Source organism: Chlamydomonas reinhardtii, chromosome 9 (genome assembly GCF_000002595.2).
Source record: "Chlamydomonas reinhardtii strain CC-503 cw92 mt+ chromosome 9, whole genome shotgun sequence".
Taxonomy (NCBI): Eukaryota; Viridiplantae; Chlorophyta; class Chlorophyceae; order Chlamydomonadales; family Chlamydomonadaceae; genus Chlamydomonas; species Chlamydomonas reinhardtii.
The window spans coordinates 1,346,421-1,367,118 of NC_057012.1; the positions used below are offsets into that span (position 1 = coordinate 1,346,421).

General features: G+C 63.2%; 2 protein-coding genes across 2 annotated transcripts; one reads left to right on the plus strand and one right to left on the minus strand.

The window, feature by feature from the left end:
* The first annotated feature begins 1,098 nt into the window (after positions 1-1,098).
* CHLRE_09g398650v5 (uncharacterized protein) lies at positions 1,099-8,440 on the plus strand. The gene is made up of 18 exons (XM_001695134.2): positions 1,099-1,413; positions 1,678-1,833; positions 2,013-2,084; positions 2,541-2,651; positions 2,858-3,010; positions 3,198-3,286; positions 3,571-3,767; positions 3,984-4,090; positions 4,290-4,421; positions 4,851-5,036; positions 5,205-5,479; positions 5,744-5,924; positions 6,224-6,289; positions 6,602-6,664; positions 6,834-6,946; positions 7,161-7,275; positions 7,587-7,687; positions 7,970-8,440. Exons 1-18 carry the CDS (start codon positions 1,249-1,251, stop codon positions 8,079-8,081), a joined length of 2,394 nt encoding a protein of 797 aa, XP_001695186.2. The 5' UTR covers positions 1,099-1,248; the 3' UTR covers positions 8,082-8,440.
* Positions 8,441-11,252: 2,812 nt separating this feature from the next.
* On the minus strand, positions 11,253-13,038 carry CHLRE_09g398652v5 (uncharacterized protein). The gene has a single exon (XM_043065901.1). It carries the CDS (start codon positions 12,382-12,384, stop codon positions 12,193-12,195), a length of 192 nt encoding a protein of 63 aa, XP_042920852.1. The 5' UTR covers positions 12,385-13,038; the 3' UTR covers positions 11,253-12,192.
* Between the last annotated feature and the right edge of the window lie 7,660 nt (positions 13,039-20,698).

Consider the following 20,698-nt stretch of genomic DNA (forward strand, 5'->3'; position numbering starts at 1 on the left):
CGCAGGGCCCACGGAGGGTCCCAGCGTCCGCGCGGCTGCTGCAAAAATGCCCAGCCCTGATTCTTTCGGACGTGTGTCCATAGAGGCTTGCTCGGAGCTCCCTGGCCGTGCACGGGGGCCATACCTGGCGCGTGGGTGGGCATGTCGACATGTTTGCCGGGTCCGCATTTCGTTAGGATTCGGGCTACCCCCACTTCAAGGCAGCTTGTTTGCGGTCATTTGAGGCGACCTATATGCTCATATGCAAATGGAGGAACCGACGCCAGGAAAGTGGCGACTTTTAGACGGAGCCTTCGCGGCTCGCGACCGGGCCGGCCGCGCGAGAATTGCGAAAACAACTCCTGAGGCCAGACCAAATGCCGCTCAACCAGTGCGACCTACGGCTTACACATATACCTGTATATCTAATTTCTAACAGCGCTCGCCAGCACCGCCACAATCGTGTGCCAGGTCGGGCCGTGGCACGGTGCCCGGGCACTGGCCCGCGTGCGCTTCCTGGGCCGCCATGCCCCTCTGGTGCATACCACTCCCACCCCCGCCCTCTAGACACCTCTGGATATATGCATACTAGTCGCCAGCATCACAACGTGGCAAAGCAGCCCGCACATGGACGTCGCCGAGGCGGCACCCAGCCCGGGGGTGCGTGCAAGGCCACGCGCTGCGCCCTGAGCCGGCAGGGGCTGCCCGGGCTGACCACGCATGCCGCCATGGCGTGTCCGGCTGGCACAGAGCCCGCGCATAGCGATGCAGGCGGCTGTGGGCAGCCAGCAGCCGCCGGCACGCACCCACCCATGCCGTTCGTCGCCCACCGCCGCCCACTGCACAAGCGCAGTGCATCCCCAGTTTGCGGTCATTTGAGGCTACCTATGTGCGAAATGGTAAATGTTTGTTATGTGGTACAACCATAACACGCCGTGCACGGTTACTTTATTCCTGCTGCCCCAGCCGCTTGCCTGTACTCCTGCGGCGTGCCGTCACTGCCGTGCCTCTCATCGTGCCGCCCCCATGCTCGTGTGTCAGATTTTTCCCCACTTGGCAGTCGGCAGGCCCCCACGAGTTCCATAGTTGTTTACTTTTCACATAAAGGACAGATATGGTTTAATCGCGTTTGACAGCACGAGACCGAGTCGGAAGAAGCAACTGTCACTGCCATCTGCCACTGCATGTAAAAATGAGTCTAGCACAACGTTGATCCCTACTTGAGCTCTATTAACTTGCTTTTGCGCCTAGGCTCGGCGAGCCTCGGAAATGGGCAAGACGGACAAAAAAGAGAAGAAGGACAAAAAGGAGCGCAGGGATAAAAAGTCAAAGAAGGAGCGCAAGGAGAAGAAAAGCAGCAAGCGATATGAAAGCTCTTCCAGCTCGTCTTCTTCTGAGTCGGAGGGCGAGCAGCATCGCCGCGTGGATAAACTGGTAAGCTCTCAATGATACGTAAATTGAGCTTCCGAGGCTTGCTTTTGGGCTTGGTGGCCAAGATCCCGAGTTTAGTTTGGCTGCGCTTGCCGCGCACTGGGCTGTACAGGCACCATAACAACTGTAACAATGCCTTTGATGTCGGGAATGGATATGAGGTATCCTGAGCTTGGGCACATGCAGTCGGCACCGCCGTGCCCCGTCTGGGCCCGCACTCAGGCTGGCAACCCCACTGCCCGCGGCCGTGCTTCCTTGATTGCGCAGGCCACCAAAGTGGCGGCCCACCTGCAGCGAACGGGCGCCAGCACGGGTGGTCCCACGTTTGTGTGGACTAAGAAGATCGAGCGCGAGCTGGAGAGCGGCAAGACCGTGAGGGACATCGCCAACGCACAGTCGCGCATCTCGCAGGCGGAGCGCATGGTGAGTGGTCCGGGCTGCGAGCGTAGTGTTGGGGAAGGGTAGTTCAGGGCGGGTGTAGGGGCTCTTCATGCTGGGTTGGTGTGCCCTGGTGCAAAAGCATTGAGCAAGGGCTCGAGGACAGGTGGCAATGACGCCTGAGGCCTGACCGCCCCATCTGCTCTGCATTGTGTCCATCGCAGGAGGAGATTGAAAAGGTCCGCAAGCGGCAGGCGGAGCGCGAGGAGGAGAAGGCGCGCCGCGAGGAGGAGCTGGTGCGTGCGGGTTGGGTCATACGCGGGCCACGGGCCGGTCGGGCGGTGCTGAAAGTCCGGACCAGGTAGAACTTCATCAGTGGGGTTGGGTGTTAGGAGTGGCATGCAGTGGGCTGACCTTTGCCAGGGGCTTGCTAGGGGCTTGCCAGGGGCTTAGTAGGTTGTCGTGGGCAGAGTCTATCAAACTCGGTTGGCGGGTACGGTCGAGGCTCGCAATCGGGGGTTGTCAGCTACCCAGCTGCCCAGGGACATCTGCGTGGCGATTTCACGTGATATGGCGCTGGTACCGGGCAAGAGTGGGACCCGGACGGCGACGGGCATCAGGGGCCCGGGCGGACTGCTCCGTAACGCCCCTCAGCCCTTGCCCACAGCGCCTTCCCTTGCGGCATGACTCCTGCCCCATACCTGGGCTTGGAACTGACTAACCCCTCCCTCCCAACACCCTCACTCGCGCAGTCTCTCATCCAGCGGCTGCGCGCCGCCCAGGAGGCCATGGAGAGCGAGGCCAAGGAGGAGGAGTTCTACCTCAACGCGCTCAAGAACAAGGCGGAGAAGCGGTTCGCAGAGGTGAGGGGGCAAGGCCGGGGTGCAGGCGCTTGCCCAGGCGAGGGAGCGGGTGAGGAGGAAGAGTCGCGGGCAAACGGGCGTGCGCCTACTGGGTTATCATTCTTATCAAGCCGAAACCATTACCGTCACGTCATCGACCGCCGCCGCTTACACCACCACCATCGCGCCTGCCACCAACTCCGCCCCATCCCGGCACCACCCCTTAGGGCCGGCCCAGCTCCATCGATAAGATCGCCAAGAACCTGCACGAGTCGCTGCACGGCGTGTACGGCTGCGACATGACGGAGCCCTGGAGCTACTTCGAGGGGCTGCTGCTGGACGAGGCCACCGAGCTGCACCAGGGCATATGCGACTACCAGGTGCGAGGATCATGCGTGCGGGGGTAGGGGCGCGGGGAGGAAAGAGGGAGGCGAGGGAGGCGCTCACCGGTCGAAACAGGCACAACCGGGCTAGCGCAGAAAGTTGTGCCTAAGCTCTTGCCCGGAAAGCAACAACAACAAACATCCGGTAACGGGAACCACCACACCTGCTTTCACGGCGCCACAGGAGTACGACAAGTACGACGACCTGCATCAGAAGTTCTGGGCGGCGCTGCGGGTGGTGGCGGACGCCGAGCTGGAGGAGGCCAAGAAGAGGTGCGGGCAGGGTGCGGTGGGGGCGTTGGGGGCACGTGGAGATGGATGAGGAGCTGGCTTGCTGTGCTTGCTAGGGGCCTCGGACGGGTGGGCGTCACGACCGCCGGGAAGGGTTGCTTGGTGCACAGCGGAGCAGCGGAGCAGGCATAGAGCACGTACGCATCTGGATGTGCGGTAAAGCCTCAGCCCTGAGTCCACTGCTGTCCACGCCCTCCTCAACTACACATCCCGTGGGGACGTTGCTTTTCGTCCTGAGCACGTTGCGCGTTGCTTGCCGCGTACAGGGATGCGGCCGACCGCGCCGCACTGCGCCAGGGCCAGGGCGGTGCCGGCGGCAGTGGACGCGGGGGCGGTGGTGGCAGTGGCCGGGGAGGCGGCGGCGGCGCGGCGGCCAGCGCGGCTGCCGCTGCCGAGGAGGAGGCGGCTGGGCGCAGCAGCCTGCACAGTGACGTGGAGGTGCAGATCGAGAACATGCTGTCGGGTGCGTGCGTGCATGGCGGCGTGGGAGGCCATCGCAGGGTTCTGTAGCGGGTGCCTTGGGGTGAGTGCATTTCGGCGGGCGTGCCTCGTCAGTTCGTCAGAAACCTCGTGACTTGACCGTGCCCTGATGAGCCCCTAGACAGACACAAGAAAACAGGCTAGCAAACAACCCCGCGTGCCCACGCACCTGCACCTGACCACCCGCCCGCCCGCGCAGGCCAGACCTACCCGGCGCTGGTGGCCATGGAGGGCGACGTGGAGCGGGCGCTGTCGGGCGGGCTGGGCGACCCGGAGTACTGGGAGGCGGTGCTCAAGAGGCTGCAGGTGAGTGTGGCGTTAGGAGCGTTGTTTGGGGTGGTGGGGTTGTCTCGCCATTTCCAGCAAGCAATCGGAGACACGAGGATGCATACCCGGACGAGCTGTCCGGTGCGTCCGCAAGTGCAGTGCATCGTCCTTGCCGCAACTGCGCCCCTGATTTCCCGTGCCGCGCCACGCCTGCCCGCCTGCCCCCGCCTGCCCCCAGGTGCACAAGGCCAAGGCCCAGGTGCGGGAGCTGCTGGCGGCCTTCATGCAGCGCCACATCAGCGCAGAGATCATCAAGCGCGAGCAGGCGCGAGAGGAGCGCAAGCGGCAGGCGGAGGAGCGGCGGCAGCAGGTGCGGGCGTGTAGCAGGGGAAGCGGGCGGGGTGCGGGCAGGCAGTCGGGCGGGTTGCGGGCGCGCACCGGGCGGCCGGGCGCTATAGTGGTCATTTGGTGGGCGCGCGCGCTGTGGATGAGGCTTGCAGGCCATATGTACAGGAGCAGCCATGGGGTATGGCTAGCCGGAAGGACGGCGGGTAATAAGGATTGCCGGGACAGGGGATGGCTGGCAGAAGGGCACAGGGAACAAGAGCTGTCAGGGAGATTGTCAGGCAGCGGACAGTCGAGGCAGCGCTGAATAACATCTCCGGGAGACATCTCACGTGCCCTTCCGCCTCGCGTGCATGCTTTGTGGGCGGCATCTCAAGCGCGTTTGACATCCCCAAACCTTCTGCCCAGTGCTGCGCGCTGACCCAGTCGCGGCTGTCGCCCTTTCCTTCTTCAGGCGCTGGCGGAGGGCCGCGACCCCGCGGAGTTGGACTTGGAGGAGAGCAGCAGCGAGGAGGAAGAGGAGGAGGAGCCGGAGCGGCCGGAGAAGCCGGAGCGGGGAGGCGCGGCAGGAGCAGCTGGAGGGGCGGCGGGCGAGGAGCGGAGACGCAAAGAGCCGGGCACGGGGCCCGCGACCGAGGAGGTAAGTGCATGACAGGGCACTGGACACAGGGCAGGTTGGCCCAACCAGACGTGACAAGGCTCACGGCTGGAATGGGCACATTACGGCGTGTGATGTCCGTTCACGCCTAGGTCCTCACTACTCCTCCTGTCTTCACGCGCATCCATGTTTCATCCCTCCTCTGTACAGGAAGCAGCGGCGGCGGGGCCGTCGCGGCCAGCCGGCGCCGACCAAATGGATACGGACGGCGGCGCCGGCACCAGCAAGGGCGAGGGAGCTGACGGGGACGCGGGCGGCGAGGGCGAGGGCGGGGACGCGGCGGCGGGCGGCGAGGAGGAAGCCTCGGAGGAGGAGGACGAGTTCTTTGAACCTGACGTGGATGCTGACGGGCGGCACAGCCCGCCGCCGGTACGGCCCGCGGAGGTGGCGGGCAAGGACGTGGTGAACGAGGAAGACGACTTCAGGTGCGTGCGTGGGATATGGGTGGGAGGGCGGGTGGGCAATGGAAGGCGTTTGATTTTAGGGCGGAGGAGTGCGTACACATGCTCTCGCAAGACTGTCGGAGGCCACCAAGTGTGGTGATGTGGCGTGAGGCGCGCATGGGCAGCTTGAGATGTTGTGGCTGGTGCGCCTTGACTGACCTTAGCTACGCATCCAGCACCCCTCCAATGTCCTTCCACTCCCCCATCACCCATCCCCTATTTGCTGCACAACGGTGTTGTCCGCAGGGCGCTGCAGCTGCTGCGGCAGCAGGTGAAGCTGCAGGCCGCCAACGCCTTCAAGGCCGCCGCAGCGCTGGCCAGTGTGCCCGGAGCCAACAACCAGTCGGCGGCGGAGCGGGCCTACCAGGCGCTGCTGGCGCGAGGCGGCGGCGCCACACACCCCATGCTGCGGAACCTGGCGGCGGAGGTGCGTGAACGGTGTTAGGATGGCTTGCGGGTTGTGCGTCGTGGTATAGATGGCAGGTGCAGTGTAGATGGCAGGTCACGATGGCAGGTGCAGTATGGGGTGATGGGTTCAAGGTGGGATGGAAGGGCGAGGGGTTAGCAGTTGCGAGCCTGTACTTCATCAATTATAGGGCGAGTCGGAGCATAAGCGCTCGCGGGTGCTGCGATGTACTGGACTGCTGGCGTCCGCATCTGCCTCCCTCCACGAGCGCCCCCTCCTTGATGTCCCTTCTGACCCTCCTTCTGCACCGTGCCGCGCAGGAGGAGGCGGCAGCGGCGGGTGGCACTGGCTTTGCAGCCTTCCGCGGCGGCCAGTTCAAGTCGCAGGTGGGCGGGCGGTTCGGATCTGAACGTTGAAGTGGCAGGGCAGGCCGAAACCGCAGCGACAAGTGGAGCAGCGGCTTGACGCTGTGCATGGCTGGCGGCTGCAGCGTGACGGTGAAGCGCAAAAGCGGCAGGTGCTGCCAGACGGAAATGACAGGACCTGGAAGGGGGGAACTTGGAGATGGGTGCTTGCATAGTGCGTAAGTACGCTGGCCCGCTGCCTTCCTTCTTCACGTACCGGTCTTTGCACGCGCTGACGCAAAGTGCATGCCTGTTGGCGCACGTGCGCACATCACATTCATCCTGCGCGCGCAGGAGGAGGAGGATGCGGCAGCCCTGGCGCTATTCCGGACACAGGCGGAGAAGACCATGGGGGCGGTAAGTGACGGGGTGGGAGGGTGCCGGAGGAGCTGGCACGACACTGGGGTTCAGGCGGTGCAAATGGCTTCATCCCTTCTCTATCGCATCTCCAACATCCCCCCTTCATTTTTGAAACACGCCGTTCGCATAAATGGCTCCCCCACCCTCGCTACCTCCTCACCCCCAGGACGAGGGCGACCGGCAGTTCGGCGGCGAGGTGTCACTGGACAGCAAGGTGTACTGGTGGCACGAGAAGTACCGGCCGCGCAAACCCAAGTACTTCAACCGCGTGCACACCGGGTGGGTGGCATGAGGGTGCGGGTGCAAGGCGGGCTAGCCAGCAACGGCCAGGACAGAGCAGATGGAAATGTAGGTCTCAGTGTGATAAATGTGGTAGGCATCCACCAAGGGAAGCCGCACAAAACCACTTGGGCCTACAGCTTACATCCCTCTGACGCTTGCCTTCACCCTCGCCTGTCCCATGCGCCCTTGCTACTCCTCCTCCTCCTGCCAGCTACGAGTGGAACAAGTACAACCAGACGCACTACGACTCGGACAACCCGCCGCCCAAGGTGGTGCAGGGCTACAAGTTCAACATCATGTACTTCGACCTCATCGACAAAAGCAAGGTACGTGCAGGCGTTGTGACTACCACCCTTGAGCTGTGCCCACAAGTGTGCAGGTAATGAGGCGCGGCTTTTGTTCAGGGAAGCTGTGGGATATTGGGAAGAGAGGAAGGGAGGACAGGCACTCAGGCAGCAATGGAAGTGCGGGCGTATGGGTAAGCGACCGCATGCAAGGCATGTCCCCGCTGCCACGCGAACCCTCGCCACCTTATTACCGGGGTTCTAGCACCCGTAACGCATTCCAGACCCACACCTGCCGCCTACATGGATTTGTACTGTTCTCCATACTTCGGAACTCCCACGCTCCCGCCCAGGCGCCAACGTACCGGCTGGCGCCCGACCCCGCCTCCCCGGACGGCTCCACCTGCCTGATCATTTTCAGCGCGGGGCCGCCGTACGAGGACATTGCGTTCAGGTGCGTTCGGGTCTGGCCTGGTGGGATTGCTCGCGGGCAGCTGAGTGGCAGGAAAATGACGCTGGTCCAGGGCACCATGGGGCGGCCTTCCATATGGCATGTCGTAGGGTGGAGCACAGCGCTGCTTGGGGCACTTCCTTGCTTTGGGCACTTGGGGCACTTCCTTGCCTTTGGAAATGTCGACAGCCTTGCTAGTCGACATTTCTGGCTGGGCTCCTTGCACACCACCGTACAATGCGACCTCACAAAACCGGTTGCCGCCCGTGGCACGGCCCGCAACAGGATCGTGAACAAGGAGTGGGAGTACAGCCACAAGCGCGGCTTCAAGTGCACCTACGACCGCGGCATCCTGCACGTCTACTTCAACTTCCAGCGCACACGCTACAGGCGTTAGATAGGTGCAGCAGCAGGCACAGTAGGAGCCTCGAGGGGCCGTGGTAGTAATTGCGGCATGCCTAGATGGTAACAGGCATGTCAAAAAGTCGTTTCGGGCTGCGGCTGTGGTGAGCCGTTTGCAGCGGCATGACGCTCTGGGCAGGGTTGCCGTGTAGTGCCTTTGTATGGGCTGCCTGTAGTCGACAGGTGTGCGGCTGCGCCGTGCCGCCCCGTGGCCCAGGATTCCATGCCAGCAGGATTGTGAGCGTGGTCCCCGCTTTGCCGGGGCGGTCACCTCCCTGATACGGGCCCCAACGCCAGCAGGTTGACTATAAGCAAGGATGTGAAAAGTGTTCCCCGGTCACGGGAAAAGGGGCTGAGCCCCTCCACAGCTTGAGGCCGAACAACCTGATCGCCCGGACATAGCCGGGGTCGGTTTCCACAGGCACCGTGTCTAGCAATCGCGATGCCACAGCAGAGCAAATCACAGCCAGACGCAGCACAGTTGTCAACAGCCGCACTACTTGTCATGCCTCTACGCATGCCTTGCCAGCCCCACCGCGGACCGCTACCTAGACACGAGCTGGCTCCTCAGCCTGCGCGCTTGCGCCGCTTCTTGGGCGGCGCTGCGCCCTCCTCCTCCACGTGGCCTTGCTCGCCCCCTCCGCAAGCGCTGTGCCTACTACGCCTGATGAGCCGCCCGCCGTCAAGGCCCCCCTCACGAAGCACGCATACCTGCGTACGCGTAGCCCCTGCCCCAGCCCCAGCCCCAGCCCCAGCCTCAGCCGCCGCCACTGCCCCGGCCTGCGCCGCCGCTCCACCCACCACCGGCTGACGGCCCCCAGCCCGATGCCGCGCGCCTGCTCACTGCCGACACCCTCGTGTTCGGCCGCGTGCCCCGGTACCCCACCCCTGCCCCCGGCCCCGCCATCGCGACGGTCACCTACACGCCCTCGCCCGCGCTTGCCCACCTCCTACCCTGCCATATCTCTGCGCCAGCCGTTTGCACGTACGACGTAGAGCGCCTATTCACCAACCTGCCCATCCAGACGTGCGTCGACAGCCTGGTTAGCCTCTTCTCCCTCGTCCTCTCACACCTCCACCCCGACGCCATCGGCATGCTCTTCTACCCCTCCAATCGCGCCGCCGAGCCCGCCTGGCCAACTGCCACCGACTGGAGCCGTCGCGCCGCGCCCGCCGCCACCAATGACCGACGCGCCGCGGCCCCCCTCCACCCCCACCGCGGCTTCGACAAGAATGGGCGCTTCTACATGTGGACGGCCGACGCCCTGCGCACAGTCCTGCAGGCCCTCCTGCCAACGCCTTCACGTCGTACCGCACCCAGCACTACCTGCAGGTCCGAGGCGTCGCCATGGGTGCCAACTTTGCATCGTACGTGGCTAACCTCGCCCTTGCCTATGACGAGTTCCGCTGGCAACTCGCGCTGTACGACTGCGTCTTCCGGCCTACCCCCGCCACCCTGCGCGCTGAGGCCGCCCTGGCTGTCGATGTCCTGCTGGCCTTCATGGACACACAGCGGTACACCGACGATCTACTGGGCGGCGGCAACCCCTTCCTCCCCCACCTCCTCCTGCAATCCCAATCTCTGGGCGGCATCACCGGCATCTACTCCACCGACCTCACCCTGGCCGCATCCGGCGCCACCACTGCCGCCGGTGTTGCCACCCCCTACCTCAATTTTGCCATCACGCCGCGTGCCAGTCGCCTCCTCGGCCACATTCTGTACGACCTGCAGCCGTATGACAAAAGAGATGGAGCTAAATTTGCGGCGCTCGGGGTCACTCGCTTCACCCCGTTTTACTCGTGCATCCCTCGGCACGTTCGGACCAACGTGGTCATCAACACCCTCCTCACGCTGGCACGCCTCAGCACCGCGCTCGCCACCTTCCTTCAGGCCGCCCGTGTCGCCCTCCGCCGCCTCCAAGACCGCTCGTACCCACACCCCTTCCTCCGGCGCGCCTTGCGGCAATTCTACCACCAGCACCGCCACGTGCTGCCCTGCACCCTCCCAGACCGCGCGCTCCTCCGCCTGCTGCCTGCCCCGGTCTTCCCGCCGCCGCCTCCTCTGCCACCGCCGCCTCCGATGCCGCTGCCGCCCCCGCCGCCACCGACGACATCCCCTCTTCCGCCACCTCTCCTCCGGCCGGTCTCCTGCCGCCGCCGCCCCCTCTCCCGCCTCCTCCCCTCCCGTGGCGATATACTCACCCGCATATGTTGCCTGGAACCCCCTACCCGGGCGTTTGGCATTCAGCCTCGTCTCCGAGGTGCGCCCGCATGCGCTGCCATGCTCCGCGTCGGCGACGCGCTACAACGTTTACCGGGCACGCCTAATCCCCGGTGTCTCGTCCACGGTCCATAGCCAGTCTTACCTATAAGCGAGAGAGAGAAGTAAAAGCATAGGGCGGCAGCACAGAAGTGTCACGGGCATGCAAAATGGCAACGGTGAAGTACGACGGCATGGTCGAGTCCGCCCCCTCCTCCATCTCAGCCTCCCCGCCGGCCAGCGACATGTCCCTCTGTTAGCAGCAGCTCGAGGGACGCCGGCCGCAGCCTTCAGCCTCAGCCCGCCCCCCAGCACAGCACAGGCGCACGTGGAGCTCTGGGCCTTGGTAGCGGCGGTACCGAGCGGTCCGGTGGCTGTAGTAGGTGATTGGGGGTGGGGCGCCGGACGCGGCTAAGGCGCGCCGCCTGGCGGCGTGCCGATGGCCGCGCCGGTGTTCCTAACGCCATGCCGCTGGAGTGGTGTGGTAACACTGGTAACGGGGCCGCGTGTAGGCACGAGGTGTCGGGTAGGTTTGCAGTGGCCTGGCCGGTCTGCGGGCGACACGTTTTTCGCCGGGCCTTGCGTGTGGCGCTTTCCTTGTGTGGGTGCGTGTGGCGCTTTCCTTGTGTGGGTGCTAGCGTGGGTTTGATGGTCGCGCCGGCCCTGATTGCTGGCGCGGTCCCCTCGGTTGCTGGCCTTTCGGCCGGCGGGCTGCGTGTGTCTGTGCGTGGGCAGCGTGACCGTGTGTGCGGGTGCGGGTGCATGGGGGCGTGTGGCGTGCGTGCATGTGTGTGTGTGTGTGTGTGTGTGTGTGTGTGTGTGTGTGCGCCGCTGTGCGAGAGCGCCTCTGGCCTCGCTCGGCTGTGTTGCTGCTGACTTGTTTAAGCCGCGCGTGCCTCTGTGCCCCCGGGGAGCTCTTTGTGAGCCCGGCCTCTCCCTCCCGAGCGAACCACCCACCGACCAGGCAGCTGCTACCGACCGTGCCAGTCCCACTCGTCAGTAGCGCCCACCGTCATCACACATTCGTGCCAGCTACCAACTTCAGTGTCTTCCTGCTTTGTATTTGACTCCTTTTTCACACTACACTGCAGCGCCAGCGCCAGCGCGACTCGCCAGCAAACACTCCGCTAACCGCACTCGGTCCTTAGGGCGCGCGATACAGCTCTCTGTCCCGAACTTCAGCCACGACACTCCCACTACCAACCCGCGGCGCTTCCTCACACTCCGGTTGTGTTTGTCTCGCAATCGCATTCGACTCGCCCGCCACTCATCCGTACATTCGGGCTCCCTTTTCTGCCTTGCTTCGCCCTGTTTTCGCCCCTGCTTGTCACGCTGTCGCCCGGCCACTGCTTTGCTGCATTCTGTCTGCATTTTCTCTGCGGTTGCCTCTGGTGCTCATCCGTGGACGCTGGTCATCTTCCTGCAGGTGCGCTGCGGCTCTGCATCGCGAGTGTGGCGTTGCGGTCTGTCTGTGTCGTGCTATCGCCTGGCCGGGCGCCCGGAGCGTGAGGAATGCGCATCAGCAAACTTCCAGCCAGCCAGCAACTTGTCGGTACAGTAACGCCGGCGTTCGACCAGCCATGCACTTCTGCTCTGCCACTGCAAACTGTTTGCTGTCTGCTTACGGGTCTGGGCATCGGCTGCACCCTACGGGACCTCGCCAACCTGCCTTGAACCCTGTCCCATCACACACCTGCGTACGCGCCTTGTCCGTCCACTCTACCCCTCCGCGCATCTCCACATGGCCTGTCAGGCTCTGGGTACTATCGGAAGTGGGACGGCGCCCCATCAAACCATCCCATGCCCGGGCCGCGACTGCGCTTGTGATGTGGGCGGCTGCAGGCGATTAACGGCACGGGTGGGTGCGTGTCGGCGGCTGCTGGCTGCCCACAGCCGCCTGCATCGCTATGCGCGGGCTCTGTGCCAGCCGGCCACACCATGGCGGCATGAGCGGGCTCTGCCCGGGCTGACCGCTCATGCCCGGGCAGGTGCTCATGTGCGTGTGCTGGTATGCATACCCGCTGAACTTGGTCGACATGTCGCCTGGACACCTTCAGCCTTAATGCATGTATGCTTGTGATATGTGGCTCTGACAGAATACGATATACGGCTCCGGTACTTCCTGGGTCTCCGAGAAGCAAGGATGTGTGAATTAGCGGGCACTGCGCCCATCACGCCGTGCAACCGTCTACGTAACGACATTATGATTGTAAACATAGTAACAACATGCCTGTCATGTTTGGGGCCGTGTACGAAGGTTTTGGTCGGGCGCGTCCACCGATTCCATATATACAGGGCCAAATAGTCACCTACCCGACAGTTCTGGATATGACGAGTCAGGTTGGTTGCATTGTAGCCCATTGCGATGTAAAACACTCTTCGTTGATCCGATTCTCCCGACTACGCAATACTTCCATTGTTGGCAGAACCTAGACCGAAGACTTCATGACAAGTATCCAACGTCTAATGGCACCTGATATGGTGCTTTGTCCGCATGAAAGAGGCCGTCTGGGAGTTGCAACATCGGCGATATGGCTCGAAAGCCGCGGAGTTGGCCTCTCAAATTCATTCAAGCAAAATAAGCCACGAGGATGCAAATTCATAATCGCTAACTTGAAGCGATGTGGCGTGGGCAACCGTGGTCGCCTGTCGACAGATTGCACCCAGGTGCCACCCAAACCAGACAATAGCCGCTACCAATGTGTATATAGTGTATACTGTACCAAATGAAGGGCTGCGTAGCGGGTGGCCACGACAAAGCGGTCGGGTGTGTTCCAACGATAGGCGCCAAAAGCAACAGCCTTGAGCAAACGGCACCTTCTTACGAGGCATGAAGTGGCCATATGCAGTGGCCAGGAGGTGGCTCAGAGACAGCCATGTGTAGGAGGCCTGGAGTCATGCACCCAAAGGGGGGCGGCGCACAGCTAACACGACAGCGGGAAGTGGAGAAGACGGGCGGCGGCAGCAGACTATGGATGCAATCAACGAACGTGCAGTATGTAACTAACAACCGGTGACTCTCGTCACCACCTGCAAATTTGTCGGTAACTTGCTATATTTGTACGCAACGGGAACAGCAACAGGGAAGGCACACACGAAGGGCACTTGCTTGGGCGCGATCAACCGGCAGGTCAACTGCTTGCTCGGCTGCTGCGGGCCCTGAAAGCTACGTATTTAGCATTTATTTGATGTTTCATGTCATTATATGAGCACATCAATGGAAGTGGAGGCTGCGGCTATCAGTTTAGAGCGCGCGGAGCCAGGACGTCCGGAGCCGGCTCTAGGCCGCTCTCCTTGGCCTGGTCCGGGTTCAATGCTTTGACAGCGCAAACCACCCTAAACATCCCTTTGATGAGATAACTATTAGCACAGAAGCGTTTTGGAATTTGTGCATAGGCTGTAAGCGTCTGGGCCGGGTAGACTTTGTCTTGCGCCGGCAATCCCCGCTCAACACTACCGTTCCCGGCTGTATTTTGTGCACATAGCCATGTATTTGGCAGGAATATAAGTCTAGATGGTATTCCCGTTGGCAGCATGATGCGGCCAGCCTGCAGCCGCTTGTTTGCACGGAGCCGGCTCCAGGCCGCTCTCAAGGGCCTACCCTGCCCCTGTCCAAACAAGCACCGCGTGCGCCCCCTTTCACACCAAAGATTTCTTTTGTCGTATTTCGGGCATATTGTGCATGCTGTTCAACTAGCTGTGAGCGTGGGCGACACGGCAAGCCAGCGGCATCAACGTCAAAGCAGACGCGCACCCAGAGCCCCGCCAAGGCCCCAAGCTGCTCTCTTGCAGCTTCCTACAGCTAAACATAAGAATGGAGCGAAGCGGGCACCTATGTACGCGAGGCTCGGAGACGACGACCGGTATTTGACCGGCGCCTCCGCTGGTGGTCAGAGTTGTGTGTGTAGGCACTTCCTAAGTGATAACTTATGACACCGGCGTAATTAGTGCACTACCAAGTAAGCTATAGAGCCATGGCGCAGCCGTATGCGGTATGCCGGTATGCCGAACATCGATTGGCTCATGCGCCCGAGTGGCCGTGTGAGCGCGAAGCACTTGACATAAATTGGTTTGCACAGGTGATATCATAGATTCCGTTCCTCTGAAGAGCTGTCACCGTGGGACATTGCGAAGCAGTAAACATTGAACACATAAACGCCTTTCTTTTCTTCTCGACCTAGTGTTGTGCAAACCAATTCGCTCATATGGGCTGGTAACATGTTGGGAAGCTGTCAGCAGTGGCGGTTCACCGACTCTATCGACTCCCAGCAGGCACATGGAGCCATGGGGTCCTGCACTTGTGGATATCTCCCACCCAAGGTGGCCAGTGTGAAGGGCTATACCTAGTGCTTAGCTGGGATATGGCGCATGTGCGAATGGGGCGAGCGGTGGCGGGTCGTGTGATCTGATGGTGGGTGTGGGGTGGAGCAGGAGCGGGGTGACCCTGGCACGAACCATGCCTGCCGCCCCTCAGCGGAGGTGCAGGTCAGGCTCGCGCCCACCCAGATTAGCAAGCATCATTCCCTCCTGCGAGTCTGGGCGACGGTGTATGCGTGGATGGGGTGAACAGCGGCCGGTTCTGTGCGTAGACGGGGTGGGTGTGCGTCCGGTGGATGAGGTCGGCGTGGGTAGCAGGGTATGGCTACCGTACACTCCGGCGCCTGTTCCGTGGGCCCTCTCTCCCGTCCACAGGTAGCCTGCGCAACTGACCGGCGTAGGCATGGCGGAGAGCTTGGGGCGCGTTCAGGCTGGGCGCTTACCGGCCAGACTTGTGCGCTGCGGGGAAGGCGTGTGGGTGGCACAAGCTAGCCCTGGCTGATGAAGGTCCCCCCCCCCCGCCTGTTTCGTTGGCCCTCTCTCCCGTCCACAGGTAGCCTGCATCACTGGCCGTTATAGGCATGGCGGGGAGCTTGGGGCGCGTACGGGCTGGGCGCTTACCGGCCTGGGATGTGCGCTGCGGGGGAGGCGTGTGGGTGGCGTGGGTGGCACGGGCTAGCCCTGGCTGATGAAGGCCCGCCCTCCCCCACCTGTTCCGTGGGCCCTCTCCCGTCCACAGGTAGCCTGCGCAACTGACCGGGTAGGCATGGCGGGGAGCTTGGGACGCGTACGGGCTGGGCACGTACGGCCAGACTTGTGCACTGTGGGGGAGGGGTGTGGGCGGCGTGGGTGGCACGGGCTACCCCTGGCTGGTGAAACGCCCGCCCCCTCCTCGCCTGTTCCGTGGGCCCTCTCTCCCGTCCACAGGTAGCCTGCGCAAGTAGCCGTCATAGGCATGGTGGGGAGCTTGGGGCGCGTACGGGCTGGGCGCTTACCGGCCTGGGATGTGCGCTGCGGGGGAGGCGTGTGGGTGGCACGGGCTAGCCCTGGCTGGTGAAACGCCCGCCCCCTCCTCGCCTGTTCCGTGGGCCCTCTCTCCCGTCCACAGGTAGCCTGCGCAAGTAGCCGTCATAGGCATGGTGGGGAGCTTGGGGCGCGTACGGGCTGGGCGCTTACCGGCCAGACTTGTGCGCTGCGGGGGGGGCGTGTGGGTGGTGTGGCTGGCACGGGCTAGCCCTGGCTGGTGAAACGCCCGCCCCCTCCTCGCCTGTTACTTGGGCCCTCTCTCCCGTCCACAGGTAGCCTGCGCAAGTGGCCGTCATAGGCATGGTGGGGAGCTTGGGGCGCGTACGGGCTGGGCGCTTACCGGCCTGGGATGTGCGCTGCGGGGGAGGCGTGTGGGTGGTATGGGTGGCACGGGCTAGCCCTGGCTGATGAAGGTCCGCCCGCCCCCCCGCCTGTTCGTTGGGCCTTCTCTCCCGTCCACAGGTAGGCTATGCAAGTGGCCGTCATAGGCATGGCGGGGAGCTTGGGACGCGTACGGGCTGAGCACGTACGGCCAGACTTGTGCACTGTGGGGGAGGGGTGTGGGCGGCGTGGGTGGCACGGGCTAGCCCTGGCTGGTGAAACGCCCGCCCCCTCCTCGCCTGTTCCGTGGGCCCTCTCTCCCGTCCACAGGTAGCCTGCATCATTGGCCGTCATAGGCATGGCGGGGAGCTTGGGGCGCGTACGGGCTGGGCGCTTACCGGCCTGGGATGTGCGCTGCGGGGGAGGCGTGTGGGTGGCACGGGCTAGCCCTGGCTGATAATGGCCCGCCCCCCCCCCCCGCCTGTTCCGTTGGCCCTCTCTCCCGTCCACAGGTAGCCTGCGCAAGTGGCTGTCATAGGCATGGTGGGGAGCTTGGGGCGCGTACGGGCTGGGCACGTACGGCCAGACTTGTGTGCTGCGGGGGGGGGCGTGTGGGTGGTATGGGTGGCACGGGCTAGCCCTGGCTGGTGAAACGCCCGCCCCCTCCTCGCCTGTTCCGTGGGCCCTCTCTCCCGTCCACAGGTAGCCTGCGCAAGTAGCCGTCATAGGCATGGCGGGGAGCTTGGGGCGCGTACGGGCTGGGCACGTACGGCCAGACTTGTGCGCTGCGGGGGAGGCGTGTGGGCGGCGTGGGTGGCACGAGCTAGCCCTGGCTGGTGTAACGCCCGCCCCCCCCCCGCCTGTTCCGTGGGCCTTTTCTCCCGTCCGCAGGTATCCTGCGCAACTGGCTGTCATAGGCATGGCGGGGAGCTTGGGGCGCGCACGGGCTAGGCACGCACCGACCTGACTTGTGCGCTGCGGGGGGGGGGGGGGGCGTGTGGGTGGCGTGGGTGGCACGGGCTAGCCCTGGCTGGTGAAACGCCCGCCCCCTCCTCGCCTGTTACTTGGGCCCTCTCTCCCGTCCACAGGTAGCCTGCGCAAGTGGCTGTCATAGGCATGGCGGGGAGCTTGGGGAGCGTACGGGCTGGGCGCTTACCAACCTGACGTGTGCGCTGAGGGTAGGTGTGTGGCTGGCACGGGCTAGCCCTGGCTGATGAAGGCCCGCCCGCCCCCCCCCCCCGCCGCCTGTTCCGTGGGCCTTCTCTCCCGTCCACAGGTAGCCTGCGCAACTGGCTGTCATAGGCATGGCGGGGAGCTTGGGGCGCGTACGGGCTGGGCGCTTACCGGCCAGACTTGTGCGCTGCGGGGGAGGCGTGTGGGCGGCGTGGGTGGCACGGGCTAGCCCTGGCTGATGAAGGCCCCCCCCACCTGTTCCTTTGGCCCTGTCCCGTCCACAGGTAGCCTGCGCAAGTGGCCGTCATAGGCATGGCGGGGAGCTTGGGGCGCGTACGGGCTGTGCGCTTACCGGCCAGACTTGTGCACTGTGGGGGAGGGGTGTGGGCGGCGTGGGGGCACCGGCTAGCCCTGGCTGGTGTAACGCCCGCCCCCCCCACCTGTTTCTTTGGCCCTCTCCCGTCCACAGGTAGCCTGCGCAAGTGGCCGTCATAGGCATGGCGGAGAGCTTGGGGCGCGTACGGGCTGGGCACGTACTGGCCTGGCTTGTGCGCTGAAGGGGAAGGTGTGTGCTGCGGGGCCGCCGTGGGTGGCACGGGCTAGCCCTGGCGGACAATGTCATGCGGTCTGGGCGCGTGCTGACTTGACGCGAACCCGAGCGCCCTTGCACGCGCGCGCATGCGTGGCTGCATCCCCTGCTCCGTTCCATAGTTGGCCTATACAAGTGGCGCTGGAGGTGTGGTTGAACGAGGCGTGTGGCGTGGCGGGTTTTGTTTGGCTCTGAGGGTGTCAAAGAACAGGACAGCAGCGGCTGACACTGGCCTCAGCGCCGGTGCACCCGCGCGCATTCTGCAGGTGTTTTTTTATGCAAGATTCGGTGTTTCTGAACGCCACCTAATATTGTCGTATGGATACGCACCATGTTTAAGCGATGGGCGGGCACCTCCTGACACCAGACTGCGGAACGCACCAGGCAGCATATTGGTTACGGCAAGCGGATGAATCCCAACATTCGTGGGGAGCTGACACGTCTTACCAACATCTATGCAGGCAGCGAATCAACGCTTCGATTTAAGTTGCAAGTTTGCAGGGATCTGGAAGATTTGTGGAGGGACTGTGTGTGCGTGTGTGCTGGGGTAGTAGTAGAGGGGTGCGTGGGAGCAAGGCACACGAACCCTGCCGCCGGACGCCCGTCTGCATGCCGTCCAAGGCCGCCCGCATAGCCATACCATGCCTATGCACTAGTCTAATGTTATATTGGCAAGGGTTTCATGGCTTGGCTGTGCGGCGAGGTTTTCTGGGTGCTGGTGGTGGGTGATGGTTGTAGGGGGGAATGCCGTGCGCATGCAGCCAAAGGATACCGCATGTGATACCCGGCTCACACACGTATGAGACATATATAAGCATTGCGCCAGGCGCGCAAGCCGGTCCGTTGACGTTTGCATGCGTGGCGTGGGCCAAAGTGGGTTTCAGGGCATGGTGTGTATGAGCCGCCGTATCCAGACAGCAGTCACATGCATCCCCTGACCCCATTTTCCTGGAATCCGCGGGTAATACCCGGCTCACACACGTATGAGACATATATAAGCATTACGCCAGGCGCGCAAGCCGGTCTGTTGACGTTTGCATGCGTGGCGTGGGCCAAAGTAGGTTTTAGGGCATGGTGTGTATGAGCCGCCGTATCCAGACAGCAGTCACATGCATCCCCTGACCCCATTTCCTGGAATCCGCGGGTGATACCCGGCTCACACACGTATGAGACATATATAAGCATTACGCCAAGCGCGCAAGCCGGTCCGTTGACGTTTGCATGCGTGGCGTGGGCCAAAGTGGGCTTCAGGGCATGGTGTGTATGAGCCGCCGTATCCAGACAGCAGTCACATGCATCCCCTGACCCCATTTCCTGGAATCCGCGGGTGATACCCGGCTCACACACGTATGAGACATATATAAGCATTACGCCAAGCGCGCAAGCCGGTCCGTTGACGTTTGCATGCGTGGCGTGGGCCAAAGTGGGCTTCAGGGCATGGTGTGTATGAGCCGCCGTATCCAGACAGCAGTCACATGCATCCCCTGACCCCATTTCCTGGAATCCGCGGGTGATACCCGGCTCACACACGTATGAGACATATAAAAGCATTACGCCAAGCGCGCAAGCCGGTCCGTTGACGTTTGCATGCGTGGTGTGGGCCAAAGTAGGTTTTAGGGCATGGTGTGAATGAGCCGCCGTATCCAGACAGCAGACACATGCATCCCCTGACCCCATTTCCTGAACTCCGCGGGTGATACCCGGCCCACACACGTATGAGACATATATACGTACGCATTACGCCAAGCGCGCAAGCCGGTCCGTTGACGTTTGCATGCGCGGTGTGGGCCAAAGTGGGTTATTTCAGGGAAATGAAGCCTCCCAACCCCATCACCGCACACACAACGAATCCACACATCAGTGCCTGCCACCCCCCCTCCCCCGCAGTACATAGGCAGGATACGTGCATGCGGGCTGGCTGGCTTGGGCCACCAACGTGTGTTGATTCCGTGCCAGCTCCCCATGAATGTTGGGATTCATCCGCTTGTCGTAACCAATATGCTGCCTGGTGCGTTCCGCAGTCTGGTGCCAGGAGGTGCCCGCCCATCGCTTAAACATGGTGCGTATCCATACGACAATATTAGGTGGCGTTCAGAAACACCGAATCTTGCATAAAAAACACCTGCAGAATGCGCGCGGGTGCACCGGCGCTGAGGCCAGTGTCAGCCGCTGCTGTCCTGTTCTTTGACACCCTCAGAGCCAAACAAAACCCGCCACGCCACACGCCTCGTTCAACCACACCTCCAGCGCCACTTGTACAGGCCAACTATGGAACGGAGCAGGGGATGCAGCCACGCATGCGCGCGCGTGCAAGGGCGCTCGGGTTCGCGTCAAGTCAGCACGCGCCCAGACCGCATGACATTGTCCGCCAGGGCTAGCCCGTGCCACCCACGGCGGCCCCGCAGCGCACACCTTCCCCTTCAGCGCACAAGCCAGGCCAGTACGTGCCCAGCCCGTACGCGCCCCAAGCTCTCCGCCATGCCTATGACGGCCACTTGCGCAGGCTACCTGTGGACGGGAGAGGGCCAAAGAAACAGGTGGGGGGGGGGCGGGCGTTACACCAGCCAGGGCTAGCCGGTGCCCCCACGCCGCCCACACGCCTGCCCCACAGCGCATAAGTCAGGCCGGTAAGCGCACAGCCCGTATGCGCCCGAAGCTCTCCGCCATGCCTATGACGGCCACTTGCATAGCCTACCTGTGGACGGGAGAGAGGGCCCACGGAACAGGCGGGGGAGGGGGGGCGGGCCTTCATCAGCCAGGGCTAGCCCGTGCCAGCCACACACCTACCCTCAGCGCACAAGTCAGGTTGGTAAGCGCCCAGCCCGTACGCGCCCCAAGCTCCCCGCCATGCCTATGACGGCCACTTGCGCAGGCTACCTGTGGACGGGAGACAGGGCCCACGGAACAGGCGAGGATGGGGCGGGCG